This window comes from Lissotriton helveticus, chromosome 3_1 (assembly GCF_964261635.1).
Source record: "Lissotriton helveticus chromosome 3_1, aLisHel1.1, whole genome shotgun sequence".
NCBI classification, from domain to species: Eukaryota; Metazoa; Chordata; class Amphibia; order Caudata; family Salamandridae; genus Lissotriton; species Lissotriton helveticus.
In genome coordinates this window covers 991,509,078-991,526,747 of record NC_136061.1, presented here as the reverse complement: position 1 = coordinate 991,526,747, position 17,670 = coordinate 991,509,078, and the positions used below count along the sequence as shown (strand labels likewise).

Genomic DNA, 17,670 nt, shown 5'->3' with positions numbered 1-17,670 from the left:
GTACCACTTCACTCTATGCCACTGTACTCTACTCTGCACCACACTACTGTAAGCCATGCTACTACACTCTATGCAAATGCACTCTATGCCATTACACTCTGACACTCTACTCTGGATCACTGCACTATATTCCACTGATCTACACCACTGCACTCTACGCCACTCTAATGTACTCTGCACCATTGCACCATTGCACTCTAGGACAGTACATTCTAAGCCACTCTACAACACTGCACTCTGCTCTACGCCCCTCTACCCTTTGCTTAGAGTGCAGTGATGTGGAGTGCAGTGGCGTAGAGTGGAGTGATGCATAGTAGAGTGGTGTAGAGTTTAGTTGCATACACTGCATTGGTGCAGAGTGCAGTGGAGTGGCATAGAGTAGAATGGTGCCGAGTAGAGTGCAGTGGTGCAGAGGAAAATAGATTGGCGTAGAGTGCAGTGACAGAGTGCAATGGTGTAGAGTGCTACTCTGCCCCACTCCACTCTATGCCTCTTTACTCTACTCTGAAACAATATACACTGGTGGTGGCGGGGGTGACCCACTTGTGGGACACCCCCGCGCCGCACGGCCACCAGCTGCTGTGTGTGTGCCCCATTGCCTTGCCCTCTGCCTCGCTGCCTCGCTGCCGGCTGCCGGCTGACTCCGCTGCTGTTGTTTTTCTTTGTTTTGACCTGCATTTGTGCCTGTATTTATTTTTCCTCCGCTGCTGTTGTTTTTCTTTGTTTTGACCTACATTTGTGCCTGTATTTATTTTTCCTCTGCTGCTGTTTGCTTTTCTTTGTTTGGACCTTCATTTGTGCCTGTATTTGTTTCCCTACTTGTGTGCCCGTGTTAGCGTGTGCCTGTATTGTTTAGATACTTGTTGCCCGTGCCAGCGCTCTCCTTCCTGGTTTCCCGCCCATCTCGCCGCCCTCCGTCTTCCCTCCCCGCTCCCCGCTCCCGCCACCACCGCTGACCCCGCCCCTTTTTCATTCTGTTCCCTCCCCGCTCCCGCCTCCCAGCTGCTCCGCCCACCCGCGCACTTGGCCTTATATGGCGACGCAGGTGAGTGTGACCCACTTGTGGGACACCCCCGCGCCGCACGGCCACCAGCTGCTGCGTGTGTGCCCCATTGCCTTGCCCTCTGCCTCGCTGCCGGCTGCCGGCTGACTCCGCTGCTGTTGTTTTTCTTTGTTTTGACCTGCATTTGTGCCTGTATTTATTTTTCCTCCGCTGCTGTTGTTTTTCTTTGTTTTGACCTACATTTGTGCCTGTATTTATTTTTCCTCCGCTGCTGTTTGCTTTTCTTTGTTTGGACCTTCATTTGTGCCTGTATTTGTTTCCCTACTTGTGTGCCCGTGTTAGCGTGTGCCTGTATTGTTTAGATACTTGTTGCCCGTGCCAGCGCTCTCCTTCCTGGTTTCCCGCCCATCTCGCCGCCCTCCGTCTTCCCTCCCCGCTCCCCGCTCCCGCCACCACCGCTGACCCCGCCCCTTTTTCATTCTGTTCCCTCCCCGCTCCCGCCTCCCAGCTGCTCCGCCTACCCGCGCACTTCGCCTTATATGGCGACCGTGCGAACGCGCAGCGTTGACGCGCAGCGGGCGCGCCGATTGTGCGCCGAAGGCGCGCCAAAGGTAAGCCCGTCTGCGCCCGTCCGCGCCTGGACCGCGCCCAGGGCCAGGACCCCTGGCCCACGAAGACCCCGACCGACCCGCCTGACGTACTCCGCCGCCACCCTCATTGCACTCAACACCGGCCGACTGCCAGAATGCAACCAAGCCACCCCACGACGCACCCACGGACCTTTCAGCTGCCACGCCTGCAAGTTCACCTGCATCCGGACCTGCCTCACACCAGCTCCCGCCAAGTCGAACACCAGCAGCACCCACCTCAAGTGCATCCTGCTCAACACCCGCTCCGTCCACAGACACGCCATCGAACTCTGGAACCTCCTAGACGCCACAGCCCCTGACGTTGCCTTCCTCACGGAGACCTGGATGAACGCCTCTTCAGCCCCCGACATCGCCATCGCCATCCCAGAGGGCTACAAGATCGTCCGGAGGGACCGCAACGCCAACCAGATGGGAGGAGGCATCGCCATCATCCACAGGAACACCATCCGTCTCACGACCAGCACCGACAACACCCTGACCAGCGCCGAACACCTGCATTTCCAGATCCACACCAACCCAAACACCACCCTTAGAGGCACCCTGATCTACCGACCTCCGGGACCACGCACACAATTCAGCGAGGACATTGCCGACTTCGTCAGCCCGCATGCCCTCCCCTCCGCTGACTACATCCTCCTGGGGGACCTCAACTTCCATCTGGAGAACAACAACGACCGCAACACCAGCAACCTGCTCGACAACCTCGCCAATCTTGGACTCAAGCAGCTGGTGTCCACCCCCACCCACCTCGCCGGACACACACTCGACGCCGTCTTCTCATCCAGCAAAGACGTCGCCTTCAGCCACGCCACAGAACTCCACTGGACGGACCACAGCTGCGTCCACTTCGCCTTCAAGAGAACGACGACCCACCACCACCAGCAACAGGCCGCCCGCAGAAGCTGGAACAAGATCACAGCAGACCAGCTCGACACCTCCCTGAGCCAGCACCCTCCTGCCAGCTCAGCGAACCCCAGCCAGGCCGCCGAGAACCTCACGAAGTGGATCAGCATCTGCGCGGACGAGCTCGCCCCGCTGAGGACCCCGCCCAGCAGACCCGGCAGCAAGAAAGCCCCATGGTTCACCGACGAACTCAAGAGCTCCAAGAAGAACTGCCGAGCCCTCGAGAAAGTCTGGACAAGGGAACCTACACCGGACAACAGGACCACCCTCAAACTGGCCACTCGGAAGCACCACCAGCTGATCCGCGCCGCCAAGAAAACTGCATTCAAGGACCGGCTGGACAACAACGCACACAACAGCAAGGAACTCTTCAACATCGTGAAAGAGCTTTCCAACCCCAGCGCAGGAAACAACGACATCACCCCATCGCAAGACCTCTGCGACTCCCTCGCTTCTTACTTCCACAACAAGATCGCGGACATACACAACAGCTTCAACAAACAACCAACGCACACCAGGACCGAACAACCACCCCCCACCACCACCCTCCACGCCTGGACCCCGATCAGCACCGAAGACACCATCCGCACGATGAACTCCATCCACTCCGGATCACCGACCGACCCCTGCCCTCACCACGTCTTCAACAAGGCCGACGCTGTCATCGCACCCCACCTGCGAGACATCATCAACACATCCTTCGACACCGCCACCTTCCCTGAGAGCTGGAAGCACGCCGAACTCAGCGCTCTACTCAAGAAACCAACAGCGGACCCCACCGAACTCAAGAACTACCGCCCCATCTCGCTCCTCCCGTTTCCAGCCAAAGTCATCGAGAAGACCGTCAACAAGCAGATGGCCGCCTTCCTCGAGACGAATGGATCCCTCGACCCCTCACAGTCCGGCTTCTGAGCCAATCACAGCACCGAGACCGCCCTCATCGCCGCCACCGATGACATCCGAGCCCTGATGGACAACGGAGAAACAGCGGCCCTCATCCTCCTGGACCTCTCCGCGGCATTCGACACTGTCTGCCACCGCACCCTAGTACAGCGCCTCAGCAACGTCGGAATCCGGGACAAGGCGCTGGAATGGATCATCTCCTTCCTCGACGGAAGAACACAGAGAGTCCGCCTACCACCGTACAAGTCAGAGGCCTCCGAAGTCATCTGCGGCGTCCCTCAAGGATCCTCTCTGAGCCCCACCCTCTTCAACGTCTACATGAGCCCCCTCGCGGCCATCGCACGCCAACACAACCTCAGCATAATCTCCTACGCCGACGACACCCAGCTGATCCTCTCCCTGACCAACGACCCCGCCACCGCCAGAGCCAGCCTACACGAAGGGATGAGAGAGGTAGCCGAGTGGATGACGACCAGCCGCCTGAAACTGAACTCGGACAAGACGGAGGTCCTCATCCTGGGCTCCTCACCCTCCGCCTGGGACGACTCCTGGTGGCCTCCCGCCCTGGGCACCGCACCCAAACCGACAGACCATGCACGCAACCTGGGCTTCATCCTGGACTCCTCCCTCTCCATGACCAGGCAAGTCAACAACGTCTCCTCGGCGTGCTTCAACATCCTACGCATGCTACGGAAGATCTTCTGGTGGATCCCCACCGAGACCAGGAAGACCGTCACCCAGGCCCTCGTCACTAGCCGACTGGACTACGGCAACGCCCTCTACGCCGGTACCACCGCCAAGCTCCAGAAGAGACTCCAGCGGATCCAGAACGCCTCAGCCAGACTCGTCCTCGACATCCCACGACACAGCCACATCTCCGGACATCTGAGAGACCTCCACTGGCTCCCCGTCAACAAAAGAATCACCTTCCGCCTCCTCACCCACGCACACAAAGCCCTACACGACCAAGGCCCGAGCTACCTCAACAGCCGGATCAACTTCTACGCTCCCAAACGCCACCTCCGGTCAGCCAACCACGCCCTCGCCGCCGTCCCCCGCATCCGAAGAGCAACTACAGGAGGAAGGTCCTTCTCCTACCTGGCCGCCAAGACCTGGAACTCCCTCCCGACCGACCTGCGCCTGACCCAAGACCACCTCTCCTTCAGGAAGAAGCTGAAGACCTGGCTGTTCGAGCAGTAGCGGCAACCCCCCTCCCCCAAGCGCCTTGAGACCCTACGGGTATGTAGCGCGCTCTATAAGTGTCATTGATTGATTGATTGACACTGCACTCTGCATTCTGTGTAACTGTACCCTGCACCACTCCACTCTGCTCCAATCTACGCTGTGCCACTACACTCAATGCAACTCTTCTTTGCACTCCTCCACGCAACTGCAGCCTATGCCAATGTACTTTACACCACTTTACCCAAAACCAATGCACTCAATGCGACTGCACTGTACACCAATCTAATTTGCACCACTGCACTCTATGCCACTGCACTGTATGCTACTCTACACCCTTATATACTAAGTCACTGCACTCTATGCCCCTCTATTCTACTCTGCACCACTCTTCTCTATGCTACTGCTCTCTACGCTACTCTACTGTACAGTAATGTACAGGGGCGTAGCTTCAGGGGTTGTTTGGGGTGTTACACCCCCTAGTAAATGTATTTTTTAATAAATCGGTTAATGTTGTATTTTTAAATACTCGGACAAAAACACACACACACACACACACACATTCCCATCTCTGTTTTGAAGATCTTAAAACACATTATTTTGTAAAAGAACCATGTTTAAGTACCAACTCACAATCCACACTCTTTTCCATTTTCACTGGCCCTTAAGCCCCCCTCATGCGCTGCTTCTCAAAGAATGATTAACATGATATGCCAGTGTGATTGTCGGAAAATCTGAAGCTCACACCCTCCAGTCTTACTGACCAAGCTAGGCACCTGCTAATGCACTCTACACTAATGCGCTTTGCCACTCTACTCCACACACTGTACTCAATGACACTCTACTCCACTGCACTTTGTCACTACACTCTCTTCTGCATCATTCTTCTTTATGCCACTCTACTGCATGCTACACCAAGGCACTCTTCACCATTACACTCTACACCACTGTACTCTACCCTGCACCACTCCATGCCACTTCACTCTACTCTGAAACAATCTACTCTACACTACTGCACTCTGCACCACTCCACTCTGCAGCACTCCACACTACGCCACTGTACTCAATGCCACGTCACTTTGCGCTGCACCACTGCACTCTACGCCACTGCACTTTATGCCACATCACTGAACTCTACACCACTTTACTCAAACCCAATGCAATCTACACCACTGCACTCTATTTCAGTGTGCTCTGCGCCACTGCACTGTATGCTACTATACTCTACCCTGCAACACTCTGTCACTGCACTCTACTCCACTTCCCTCTGGTCGCTCTACCTCTCTGTAAGACACTCCATTCTATGACACTCCACACCACTTCGCTCTGACACTCTACCCCATTGAACTGTACTCCACTCTGAGGCATCATACTCCACTCTACGCCCCTCCACTCAATGCCCCTCTACTCCATTATATGACACTCAACAACACTCTACGATGCTCTAGGTAACTCCCTCTACACCACTCCATGCCACTAAACTCCACCCTACTGCTCCACTCTGTGCCAATCCACCCCATGCCACTTAATCTTGACACGTTGTCACTGCACTCTAGGACACTCTACTCCACTATACAACACTCTACTCCACTCTATGCAATTCCACTCTACTTCTCTACATCACTCCATGCCACTTCACCCTCCGACAATCTACTCCAATCTGCCCAACTCCCTCTACACCACTCCTTGTTACTTTACTCCAGTCTATGCCACTCCACTTTGCTCTACGCTACTCCATTCTGCCCTGCCCTACGCCACTCCACAACACTCTATGCCACTCTATTCTATGTCACTCTATGACACAATACTCTATGCCACTCAACTGTATGACATTCTACTGCACTCTATGCCCTTCAATTCTGACAATCTACTCTCTCCACAAAACTCCACAACATTCTACCCCACTCCCCTCTACACCACTCCATGACATTCCACTAAACTCCACACCATGCCACAAAAATCCACTCTTCCCCACTGTGTGCCATTCAGACACTCCACTCTACTCCATGCCACTCTTTTTTATGCCACTAACTTTGAGTCATTCTGTACAGTACCCACGCTTTTGCTATAACATGGCCAAAACACATTGGCTTTTACAATGCTTGTTTTTCTAGCTATTTTGTTAGCCCCCTTTAAGCCAAGAATTTTGGGCTTATAGGTCTTGAAATATTCCTGATTCCAGATGTGTGATCATGTTCAACACACAGTACTGAGTTCCGTTTTCTTGAATGAAATTTGACAATCCCTTAATAAAGGAAGAGAATCAATTATATATACCCTTAGGTTTTGATTGGCTATGGGTGTGCTACTTCTAAAACCTGAGATCTCTCTGTGCTCCCCGATTCAATAAATGCACAGATTACATAGCCAGAGTAGAGAATTACATTATGGCGTTTTACACAAAACCAATTCAGAACTTTGTCTGGGAGCCTGTGGGACGTTTGTGAATATTTGGGTTGTGGAGTTGCGGATCAATCATATTTATTGCACTATTGACATAAAACATTACAAAAATAATACATAGATAAAATTCGGAAGTTGAATCCCACATCCTTTGCACAGAAATTAAAAAGAATAACCAAAAACAGGTACACCGTTGACAGCCCTTTAAGCAAAGACGGTTAACCACGTAATTCAAGAAACACAACACACAACTAGTTAACTGTGGAAACTTCTCCACCCACATATTAGAGCACTGCTTCCTCACAAGCCCTCCTCCTGTGCCTGTTGAAGAAAGGTCTCAATTGCCCTTTACTTTCCACTAGCGCTAGCATATGCACAATATGTGCATAAGTGACTGTATCTTAAATCCTCATAACCGGCAGCAAGTCTCTGAATGAGTGTGCTTCCAGACAGCAAGAAACCTAAAAGAAGAAAATTTGCCCTTTAGAGTACAAGTCATTGGAACATTTGAATAACCCTGATTGAGACTCAGTTGATATGTTTTGTAATAAAGACAAGAATCCGTCAAGTAAGATCTCTTTATTACACATCTCCACCCTCCATCATCAATTCTCTTCACCTCACTGACTAGAACCTTCACAACATTCTAAGTTAGACAACCTCGTCAACTGTGAGAATGTATTATTATGAAACAGGAGGGGGGCCAGTAATTCTGGTAAATGGAAAACTGGGTGAATACAATCTATAAACGAGCATTGGCATATCCAATAGGTCTAGCCTTTGGGACCTTATAAGTGTTTAGCCATGCAGCACATTATCACCCACCGGGCAGATTTCTGTAATAGAACTAGTACTTACGTAAAGTGCTTTGATACCTTCATTTGCGCTACATAATGCAAAAAATAAAGAGGAATGAAAGGAGAAGTGCTTGCAGATTTCTGAGTGGGGGAGCGAAAAGATAAGTTAAGATTGCTTTATGTAATGCCAGTACGAAATCAGAAAGCGAGCACAGTAGAGAAAATCAGTAGCCGAATTGAAATGAGGCGAAAGTGAGTTATCCCACTGTGCAAGGGAAGGTGGGGCTGGAGTATGCTGCATCTTGGTGCCGAGTAACAGATGTTTATTCCCAACCAAATGAATGTTAATTAGTTCGGCAGCCTCTAGTAGGATGGAAGGCTGAGCAGAGGTGCTGGGGTTCGAACCTGCGGTTGTGAGATCAAACATAAGATTAATAGGGTGCTTGCCTTAAAGTTAAGATTGTATTATATAATGCCAGTACCAAATAAGAAAGCGAGCACAGTAGAGAAAATTAGAAGTCGAATTGAAAGGAGGTGAAAGTGAGTTATCCCATTGTGCAAGTGAAGGCGGGGCTGGAGTATGCTGCATCTTGGTGCAGAGTAACAGATGTTCATTGCCAACCAAATGAATGTTAATTAGTTTGTCGGCCTCTGGTAGGATGAAAAGCTGAGCAGACGCACTGGGGTTCGAACCTGCGGTTGTGAGGTGAAACATAAGATTAATAGGGTGCGTGCCTTGTAGGTAAGTTTGCATTATATAATGCCAGCAGTAGCGGTCGGCAGTAGGTGTTTCTGTAGGGCGGTGACGTGGGCAGGGGGAGGGGCAGGGTGGGGGGTAGTAATGTATGGATTACGGAGTTTTACAGGTAAGAAACATTTAAATAAACAAAACTAATTTCGTTGCGCTCACTGCATCACAAAATGTGATGCAGTGCGCGCAACGAAATTTGTTTTATTTATTTAAATGTTCCATCTGTAAAGCACTCGCGCATTGGAGGTCGTTCTTACAGAGCCTGTGCCCCGCAGCTTTGGAATAAGCTCCCCCTCTCACTGAGAAAAGCTGATCATCTCCTGTCTTTCAGGAAAAGCCTTAAGACCTGGCTATTCAGCCTTTAGTGCGCTTGGTCTCTGCTCTGTCTCTCTCTACAGATCTGTACAGCGCCGGGACACTCTGCCCGAGTAGCCGTGCGCTATATAAATCGCCAATAACATAACATAAAACTCCGTAATCCATACATTACTACCCCCACCCTGCCCCTCCCCCTGCCCACGTCACCGCCCTACAGAAACACCTACTGCCGACCGCTACTGAATGCCAGTACCAAATCAGAAAGCGAGCACAGTAGAGAAAATCAGGAGCCGAATTGAAAGGAGGCGAAAGTGAGTTATCCCAGTGTGCAAGTGAAGGCGGGGCTGGAGTATGCTGCATCTTGGTGCTGAGTAACAGATGTTTATTGCCAACCAAATGAATGTTAATTAGTTTGTCTGCCTCTATTAGGATGAAAGGCTGAGCAGACACATTGGGGTTCGAACCTACAGTTGTGAGGTCAAACATAAGATTAATAGGGTGGAAGCGTCAGCCCACTGAGCCGACAGAATCGGCTTGGACCAGAGCGGACTGGGCAGGCTAACTGAGTCTGGCTTATTGTCTGTATTTTCGTGCTGCTGGGGTTTCTAGAGAAGGAGCAGCTGAAATGCAAGGTTTTCACGTTCAACCGGACACTGCAGGCTGGAATCATTTGAAAGTAGTGTGAATGGACATAATAAACTTATTTGTAATTTCCCATAGGGGTCTGGCCAATGGCCGCTCATTAGATGGTGCTGACGATTCCACTGAAAAGTAAGATGTCATCGTAATTGATTTTCTTTCTGTTCCTGTGTGTTTTAGAGATAATGAAAGCGCACTCTTGTGGAGCTGGGGTGGAGGGGGACGCACCTTCTAACGAAAGCGGCAATGTCTGGAAATGAAACCTGACCCAAAACAGATGGCTGCCTGCGCGCCGCTGCTGCTGGCTCCCAAGAGCAAAACGCTCTAGGAGTAAACATTTCCCGAAAAGCAAAGAATGGCGCGAGAGAGAAGTGGAGGCGAGTGAGCATGGTAGCGTGGCAAACGCGTACGTGTGAATTAAAAACACATGGGGACATGACCTCGAACAGATGGCACCCCTGCGCGTAACCCCAAGCCGTAGGTCGTGGGCGGATACATTCCCTGGGAAAGGTGGGACATGCCTTTGCCCAATTGCGTGCTGTCTTTTTATAAAGACGCACGTAAAGCCCAACAGAAAAAATGCTGAAAAAAAACACACGCACAAGCATGTGAAAAGTCTAGAGTGATTCCAAGAGGTCGTTTTCCTAGAGAAGCGTATGCGTGCTGAGCTAGGCTCGACCTAAAAAGGAGAATTACATTACAGCACATCTCTCCCCAATAATTTTTGGAAAACTAAACGTCCTCAGGGAATTATTTTCGCATATCAGAGTCTTTATTCCAGGCAGGTGGTATTTATTAGCGTTTTATAAAGCTTGGTGTGGTTGAACCAGAAGGGGAGGAGACAGCATCTTCCCCTTTCCCAGAGCCGCCTGAGGCACCAGTGTTGTAATAAAGACACAAATTGGTCAAGAAAGATCTCTATATTACACGTCTCCACTGTACACTACCAATTCTCTTCGCCTCACTGAGTAGAACCTTCACTACATTCTTAGTACGACAACCTCGTCAACTGTGAAAATGTACTTTTATAAAACATGGAAAGGGCGGAGAATAATGCTAGGAAGTGGAAAAGGCTAATACATTCCATAAAAAAGAGAATCACATTACAACAATATGTTATACGCTAGACATGTTTGGCTTTTATGTTTTATAGTGTAGTAAGTACTGCATTAGAGGAAATGAATTTGTACTAAGAGGTGGTTGGTTACTTGACAAAATTGGCTTAAGGAAAGTGACTGTAGCCATTATGTGCTAAGTTGTAAATTATTCAAGGCCTTACTCTTTATGTTGGCCTTGGATTACTGAATGGAGAGAGAGACCGATTCTCCCATTTCCTCTATTTTTATGATCCTTCTTTGGCATTGCAAATTTTGAAACACAGATTCAGAAATTTAGCTTCCTATGCCCTTTCTTTTTTCAGAAGCAAGTACTCTAGATGTATTTGTGCCTCAGTAATAGTGTCAAACAGAACAAATAGCAGACTGTCTCCACACCATTGCATTGTGTTTTCTGGCCATGCAAGATTGCCTAGAAAATCTGCCGACCCATACCTTGAAGGAGGGATTAATTTAGTTGAGATGATGCACAAAAGTGGGGCCAGGGAGGGGCCTGAGATATTCATAGACTGGTGTAAAAGGGCAGCATCACCTTAAGAGAAGCACGAAGGTGACAGCTCCCACTTTTATCCAACTAAATGTTTGTAGACCTACACCTTTTCCAGTGTAGAGTTGTCCAAGTACCAGTTGCCACGTTTTACTGACCTGGAGCCAAAGTTCACAATGTTGGCCTTGTTGATGCTAATAGTTAGTTTATTAATAATGCAATATTCCCTAAGAGTGTTGTGGAACCTCTTAGGAGCCAACCTCCATTTGATCTAATAAGACAGTATTGCTGGTGCATTGAGCAATGGGTAGTAAATTACTGCAAAGCATGGGAGAAAGATTCATGGCCTTTTCCATAAACGTACCCAGGTATGTTAGTTACAACTTGGAAACATAACCGCACCAACACACAACTTTATTTCAATTTTCAGTAGGTAAAGATCCTATCAGTCGTCACCGAGGTGATGCCAAGTTTTGTTATCACCCAAGTATTAGAGCATAGTGCCAGTATTGACAGTAGCAAGGTGGGAGAAATGCCCCATCTTGTTAATTTTGACCCATATGAGTGTCTGATAAGACAGACAAATGCTGTCCTAAAAGTATTATATGACACACATAAAGTAGCAACAGATTGTGAATATTTGGGGATAGAGGCGAGCAAGCCTGAACAGAGGCTTCCTGAGGGAGGTTCATGAAGTATACAATGTTTGGCTAAATGTATTAAATCTTTGAACTATCAGATTGACCGTCACCAGATCTGGGGTTCCCACCTTTCCTTCGCTGCTATTTTCACAAAAAAGTCTTACCCATCAACCTGCTTCCTCCAGGAATGTTTCTGGGTGATCTGTCAAGTGGGGGCCATGAAAAACCGAGAGTGCCTGAACTAATTTTCCTCATTCATTTTTCCATAGGAAAATTGAACAACAATACTACAAAAATTGATGAACAGAATAACCCCAAATTTGACAGAGAGCTTGATCTTGGCCAATAAAGCATGCTTTTTGTAATTTGGTGTAAATCTGTCACATCGTTTTTGAGAAATTAAGGCTCAAAACATCATATATTTCACACCGTGGAGTGTCTGAGGAGCAGACAGATCTTGAGATAAGAACTGATTGATTGCCACCACATCAACAAAGATGTGGTAGCAGCCATTTTAGAACTTGAGACTCAGTCCCCTTTCCCACAAGTAAGGTAAACAAACATATAGGGGTGCTGGGTAGGGATACCCTGCCCCCCTCCCCCCACCCACTCGCCTGGTGACATCTTTTAACATTTTTATGCAAGTTTGCGGTGGATCTGCAAATCCATAGTAAATTGTTTTTAAAAACTCCGCATTAAAAAAAGGCACCCCTGGGGTGGCAGGGCCTGGGTTTTGAAGATGTTAAAGTTTTTGGGGAGGGGGTGTGCTGACCGCCCACCCCCCCCCGAACCTTTGTCAAGCCCCGGGGACCCTATCCCCTGGGCTAATTGTAATTAAAGGGGAGGGCCGCATGCAGACCACTTACTCCAGCTTTTGGCAGGCCACAGGGAACCTATCCCATAGGTCCTCATCGTACTTTAAAATGGTAGAAGGGCATGCATGCCTCCCTACCTGAGCTATTGAATGGCCTTGTACAGTGTCCCAGAGACCGCAACCACCAGGACACCATTGTTTCCCTGCTCTCAAGAGCCTGAGCAGGGTGTTATGTTCTCGTCCCGGCAGGAGCAGAACGCTTCTCCCTCCAAGTGAAAGCACATACGTTTCACAGGAGCTAATTCTGGGGAAAGGTAATAATAAAAAGACTACAGAAGGAAAGAAGATGTGGCATAATGGCTAGAGCTGCTGCCTTTGGAACTGGGGAAAGTGGTTCAGTCTCCGCATCAGCGGCCAAAATATGAATGCTTCCTTGTGTAATGTAACTGGTGCTCATGTAAAGTGCCCCAATACCTTCGGGTCACGCTTGTGCGATATAAAAACTGCAAAAAGTAGTATTCAATATTAAATAGCAAAACCCTAATATTGTTTACAGGGTTTAATGCCAATGCAAAAGAGGTTGGGGAAAAATCATATTTACTGTTGCTAGAGCTCTTCATGGCTAAAAGGTTGTTGCCCAAAAAATAGCCCCAGAAGCAGTAACATTGCAGTAGTGGTTTCAAGATATGTAAGAATAAACACCAGGCCCCTCATTATAAGTGTGCCACTTTTGTGGTATGTAATGATCATCCCCTATTTATGGCAGCTGCCCTACTCTCCCAAAACCCCACCATCCATCCCTCTTCTCAACCTCCACCTGGCACCTGACCCCCAGATCACGTTTTCAATTCCCTCAGCCCCGGTAAAGTTATATCCATTTCCGGGGGGAATTAACTTGCAATTGTATAGTACTGACTGGTTATTACAAGTACAACCTGCAATGCTCATTACCCATCCAGGGAGAGCCATCGTTTATCATTGTGCTTCTCTTGGACACCTCTAAACTATATTGTGTTATTAAGTGGACTGTTGTGAAATACAATTTTTTAGATTTAAAAATACCTGAATATGTATTCCTAAACCTTCACCCTGAAGCTCATCACTCATTAGATAATTCCTTTTACAAGTGTTAAAACACTGTTAATTCGGTGATGGTGAATGTTAGTTGACTCGTTTGTGATCAGTGCAAACGCACTGTTTTTTTGTTTTCATAACTGTTTGCAGCTATGCAAACTTGCAAAATTTAGAGCATGCAGTTGTATTTAAGTTTGCTGAGGCTATTTGTGGAGAGGTCATTTTAACCTACTTTAGCAGAAACGTAATGTCTAATATTTTGCTAGTTTTTAAAGATCAAGAGATAATTCATTATAACACCATTAATATTTATTGAGCATCCTACAGCAATGATGTTAATGCTTTTAATTTTTACTTTGTTTTTAAGGTAATCCATTGGGGGACTTTTGTGGGAAGACATGTGTTGAAGAGAGAGATAATCAGTGGATGGGTGTGTCTTTATCTAGACAGTCAGGAAAAGATGGCAACCTTGTGGTAGGTCCCTTTTTATTGATGATTTCAACATTCATTGAATTTGTTTCTTTCATAAATGTATTTATTTCACTTAAAAAATTACACGCATGAAACCAATAAATCTGGTAGACGTTTACACAGTACTCCATATTTTTTATACAGGCTTGTGGACATAGATGGAAAAATGTATATTACCTTGCGAAGGAACACAAACTACCTCATGGAATTTGCTTTGGAGTACCGCCTGATTTTCGGATGGAACTCAGCAAGAGAATAATTCCATGTTACCAAGGTAATAGGATATGGCTACAACTGTGCATTTGATCAACCACAAGTATTTGACCAAATGTTAAATTAATTAATTTATGATTCTTATAATACTCATTATGTGGTATTCCATGTTTACAATTGGACACCATCAAGAGCAGTCTTGAGAAGCTCCTGTGAGAATGGGGTTATCCAGCCATGTGGAATGGGCGTAAGTAACAAGGGAATCCATTTTACTCTTTCACACATTGCTGCTGCAAAGCAAAATACCTTATCCCAACAGAGCACACTGTTCTCTTTCTATTCTAGGAAAGTACATGACACTTCTATTAATCTAATTAGTAAACCCATGATGACTTTGATTGGTTCTGACATTCTGTGTATATAACGTAGTCCTGGCCATAAGCTGGTAAATAGAATATATCAACCTTCCTGAACAGTCTGAGTAAAGGGTTTGATAGTACTGCTCAAAAGATTGGAATGCGTAAAGCCTTGCACACAGTTCCAGTGTGGTGGAGTGCGTTCTTGTGGGTTGATGCATTTTATGGCATCAGGTGGAAATGTTAGCAATAGCATACCATACTTTCTTTCATTAGAAATACACCGATGTTATAGGAGATTATTAGTAAGGAGCCTGCTTTGATTGTAGAGAGAAATACAACAATTAGTATATCTGTCGGGGATGGGCTGCACACCACAATTATTTTCATCCATTGACACTAAACTTAGAATGTAATCTTTCAATATTTTCTTTTTGCAGACCTCCTATTCATTGTTTGAATCTTTTTATTGATTTTATATATTCGGTATACAACGCTTTCAATGAAGAAAAGCGAATAGTGTAATCGCATTTACAACCAACGTATGGTGATCACATATACACCAAATTGCACGTGTTTGACAACCTTAAGCAATCTAGTTCGAAAGAATAAGCATTAACTCGTCCACGGGGATCCATTGAGGGACCAAATATCCACAACTCTGCAATGGAGGAGAAAAGATTTTATTTGAGAATAAAACAATAGAAAGATTAGGAGCCTGCCACTTCAGATCTCGTCGCTCCCCACACCCAACGCACACAGACAAACAAAGCATTCAACTACGCCATTAAGTATGCAAATTGAAATAAACCTGAAGAGTCAGTGGTATCAGATCAACGGGGTGAACAGCTGGTTAATGTGTGGTGCGATCAGCCATTGTGCCGGCTCTGTCTACCTGTAGGCCTGTGTCACTCCCATCATCATCCTGTGCGAGAGTCTGGAGATCTGACAGTATTGTGTCCCAGTTGGAGACTATAAGGTATTTGCACAACCCCAGGGCACCTTCTTGGTGCAACACCACACTTTCCGTCTGTGCTCACGTAAGGAGGGACTGTGTCCATGCCACAAGTGAAGGGGGCTCTGTGACTTCCACCTACGGGTGATGAGGTGCTTGGCCATCAGGAAGCCCAAGATTGAGAAATCTGTAGGTTACCCTTTTCTTTTGTCTCTGTGATACAGACCTAGAATGCATGTTTGCCATTCATGTAGTGCGGCGCTCCATGCAAGATAATAGCCTGGCTGTGACACCAGTAAATTTGAAAAGAGGGGCAAGCCCATAGCATATGTATCAGGTCTGCATCTACCATGGTGCCACGAGGGCACGCAACATCCACACTGTGGAAATAGCGGTTGATTTTGACAGGCGTGACTTAGGGTCGGTGTACAATCTAAAATTGTATCAGGTGGAACCTCCTATTGCCCGGTACACTAGTGGGACTCTCCAGCTTTGCAGGCCATTCCCTGTCCAGGCAGGGGCAGGGAAGGTCGTCTTCTCAGTGGGTATGCAGAGCTACTTGGGAAGGTGCGGTGTGGGTTTGCAGCGATTCAGCCAGTTAATGTATTAAGTGTCTACCCATTCCCATAACCTTGAGGTATTGCACTGCTAAGTGGGTCGGTAGTTCATTAGTTAAGTCACCCCACATGCGAGCTAATGTCAACAGTAGTGAGTTATATAAAAGGAACTGTCCTGGTGGTAGATCAGAATCACCCATTAGTGTCTCACAGGGGGTGAGGGCACCCTCTCAATAGAGATCACCCAGATGTGTAAGCCTACTGCATGCCAAGCACCAAGTTCCGCCATGGAAGTGAAGCCAACGTGTCTAGGTGTACCTCACCGAGCTAGTGCTGGTACATATGGGGTCACCAATCGTGTACGGTAGAGGCTCTGTTGGTAGCAGCAGTGTGCCCCTCAGAATAATAGATTCCGGCATCTTTGCTCTGGTGATTGGATAGAACAAGTGAAGAATATGGGGCAAGGTCCAGGGTGGTAGCGTAGTGGCTATGTCAGGCTCACTGCAGGCTAGCTATCCATTTAGCTACCCACCGGAGTTGAGAAACAAGATAATGTTCTAGGTTTGGAACCGCAAAGCCGACCTGATCCAGGGGTGAGTATAATTGTGTTAATGCCACTCTGTAGCACCCGGTATTCCAGATTTATTTCCAAATACGCGTCTCAAAGTCCCGAAAAGATTTAGTCGGGCTATATAGAGGTAGATTGAAAAAATAATACAAAAAGTGGGGGAGGACCACCAACTTCAGCATGGCCACCCAGCCCACCACTGATAGCAGCAATGTCTGCCAAAAAGCCACCTGAGATCTTGCGATCTAATAGAGGTTGTTGCATGCATGTGGTTGTCATCAAAAAGGTCCGCTAGAGAGTGAACACCCAAGTACCAAACTATCCTGGCTTACCAGGGTATCAGTGTTTTGATAAAGGCAAGTTGTGGGTCTGGTAAACCCAGTGTGAAGGGGAGTACGGATGATTTTGCCCAGTTGACTCGAAGGATATATAGGGCTGCAAAGCGATGCAGTGCTGCAGCAATCGTACCAGGGACATTATGGATGTCTCTGAGGTACAGTAACAGATCATCTGCATAAAGGGATATGTTGTGTAGACCATCTCCTAATGGTATGCCCCAGGTCTAATCCCCCTTCTGGATCGCAGCATCTAGTAGCCCTATCTCTAGAGAAAAGAGTAAGGGGGACAGCAGCAACCCTGCCGGAAGCCCCAGCACATCGATATTGGCTTGAAGTTAGAGGAGCCAGTCTTAACCTTGATCAGAGGATGTGTGTACAATAATTGCCCTAAGCACAGAAAATGGGACCGGATGCCACAATGTCATAGTGCCTCAAACCAAAGGGGCCACTCCAAAGAGTCGAAAGCCTTTTCGAGGTCCTGCACAAGGCATCCAGCCTGGGGCCAATGTTGTGTTGAATATTTCATGGCACG

The 17,670-nt window shown here is 47.8% G+C and overlaps 1 protein-coding gene across 1 annotated transcript in view; it reads left to right on the top strand.

Annotated features, from left to right (window-relative positions):
• The window catches only part of ITGA4 (integrin subunit alpha 4), a 628,337-nt gene that overhangs the window by 35,468 nt on the left and 575,199 nt on the right, over positions 1-17,670 (top strand). The window contains exons 3-4 of the mRNA XM_078681473.1: positions 14,048-14,154; positions 14,296-14,425. Of these exons, the coding sequence (XP_078537599.1) occupies positions 14,048-14,154; positions 14,296-14,425 (237 nt within the window). The remainder of the gene's footprint in view (positions 1-14,047; positions 14,155-14,295; positions 14,426-17,670) is intronic.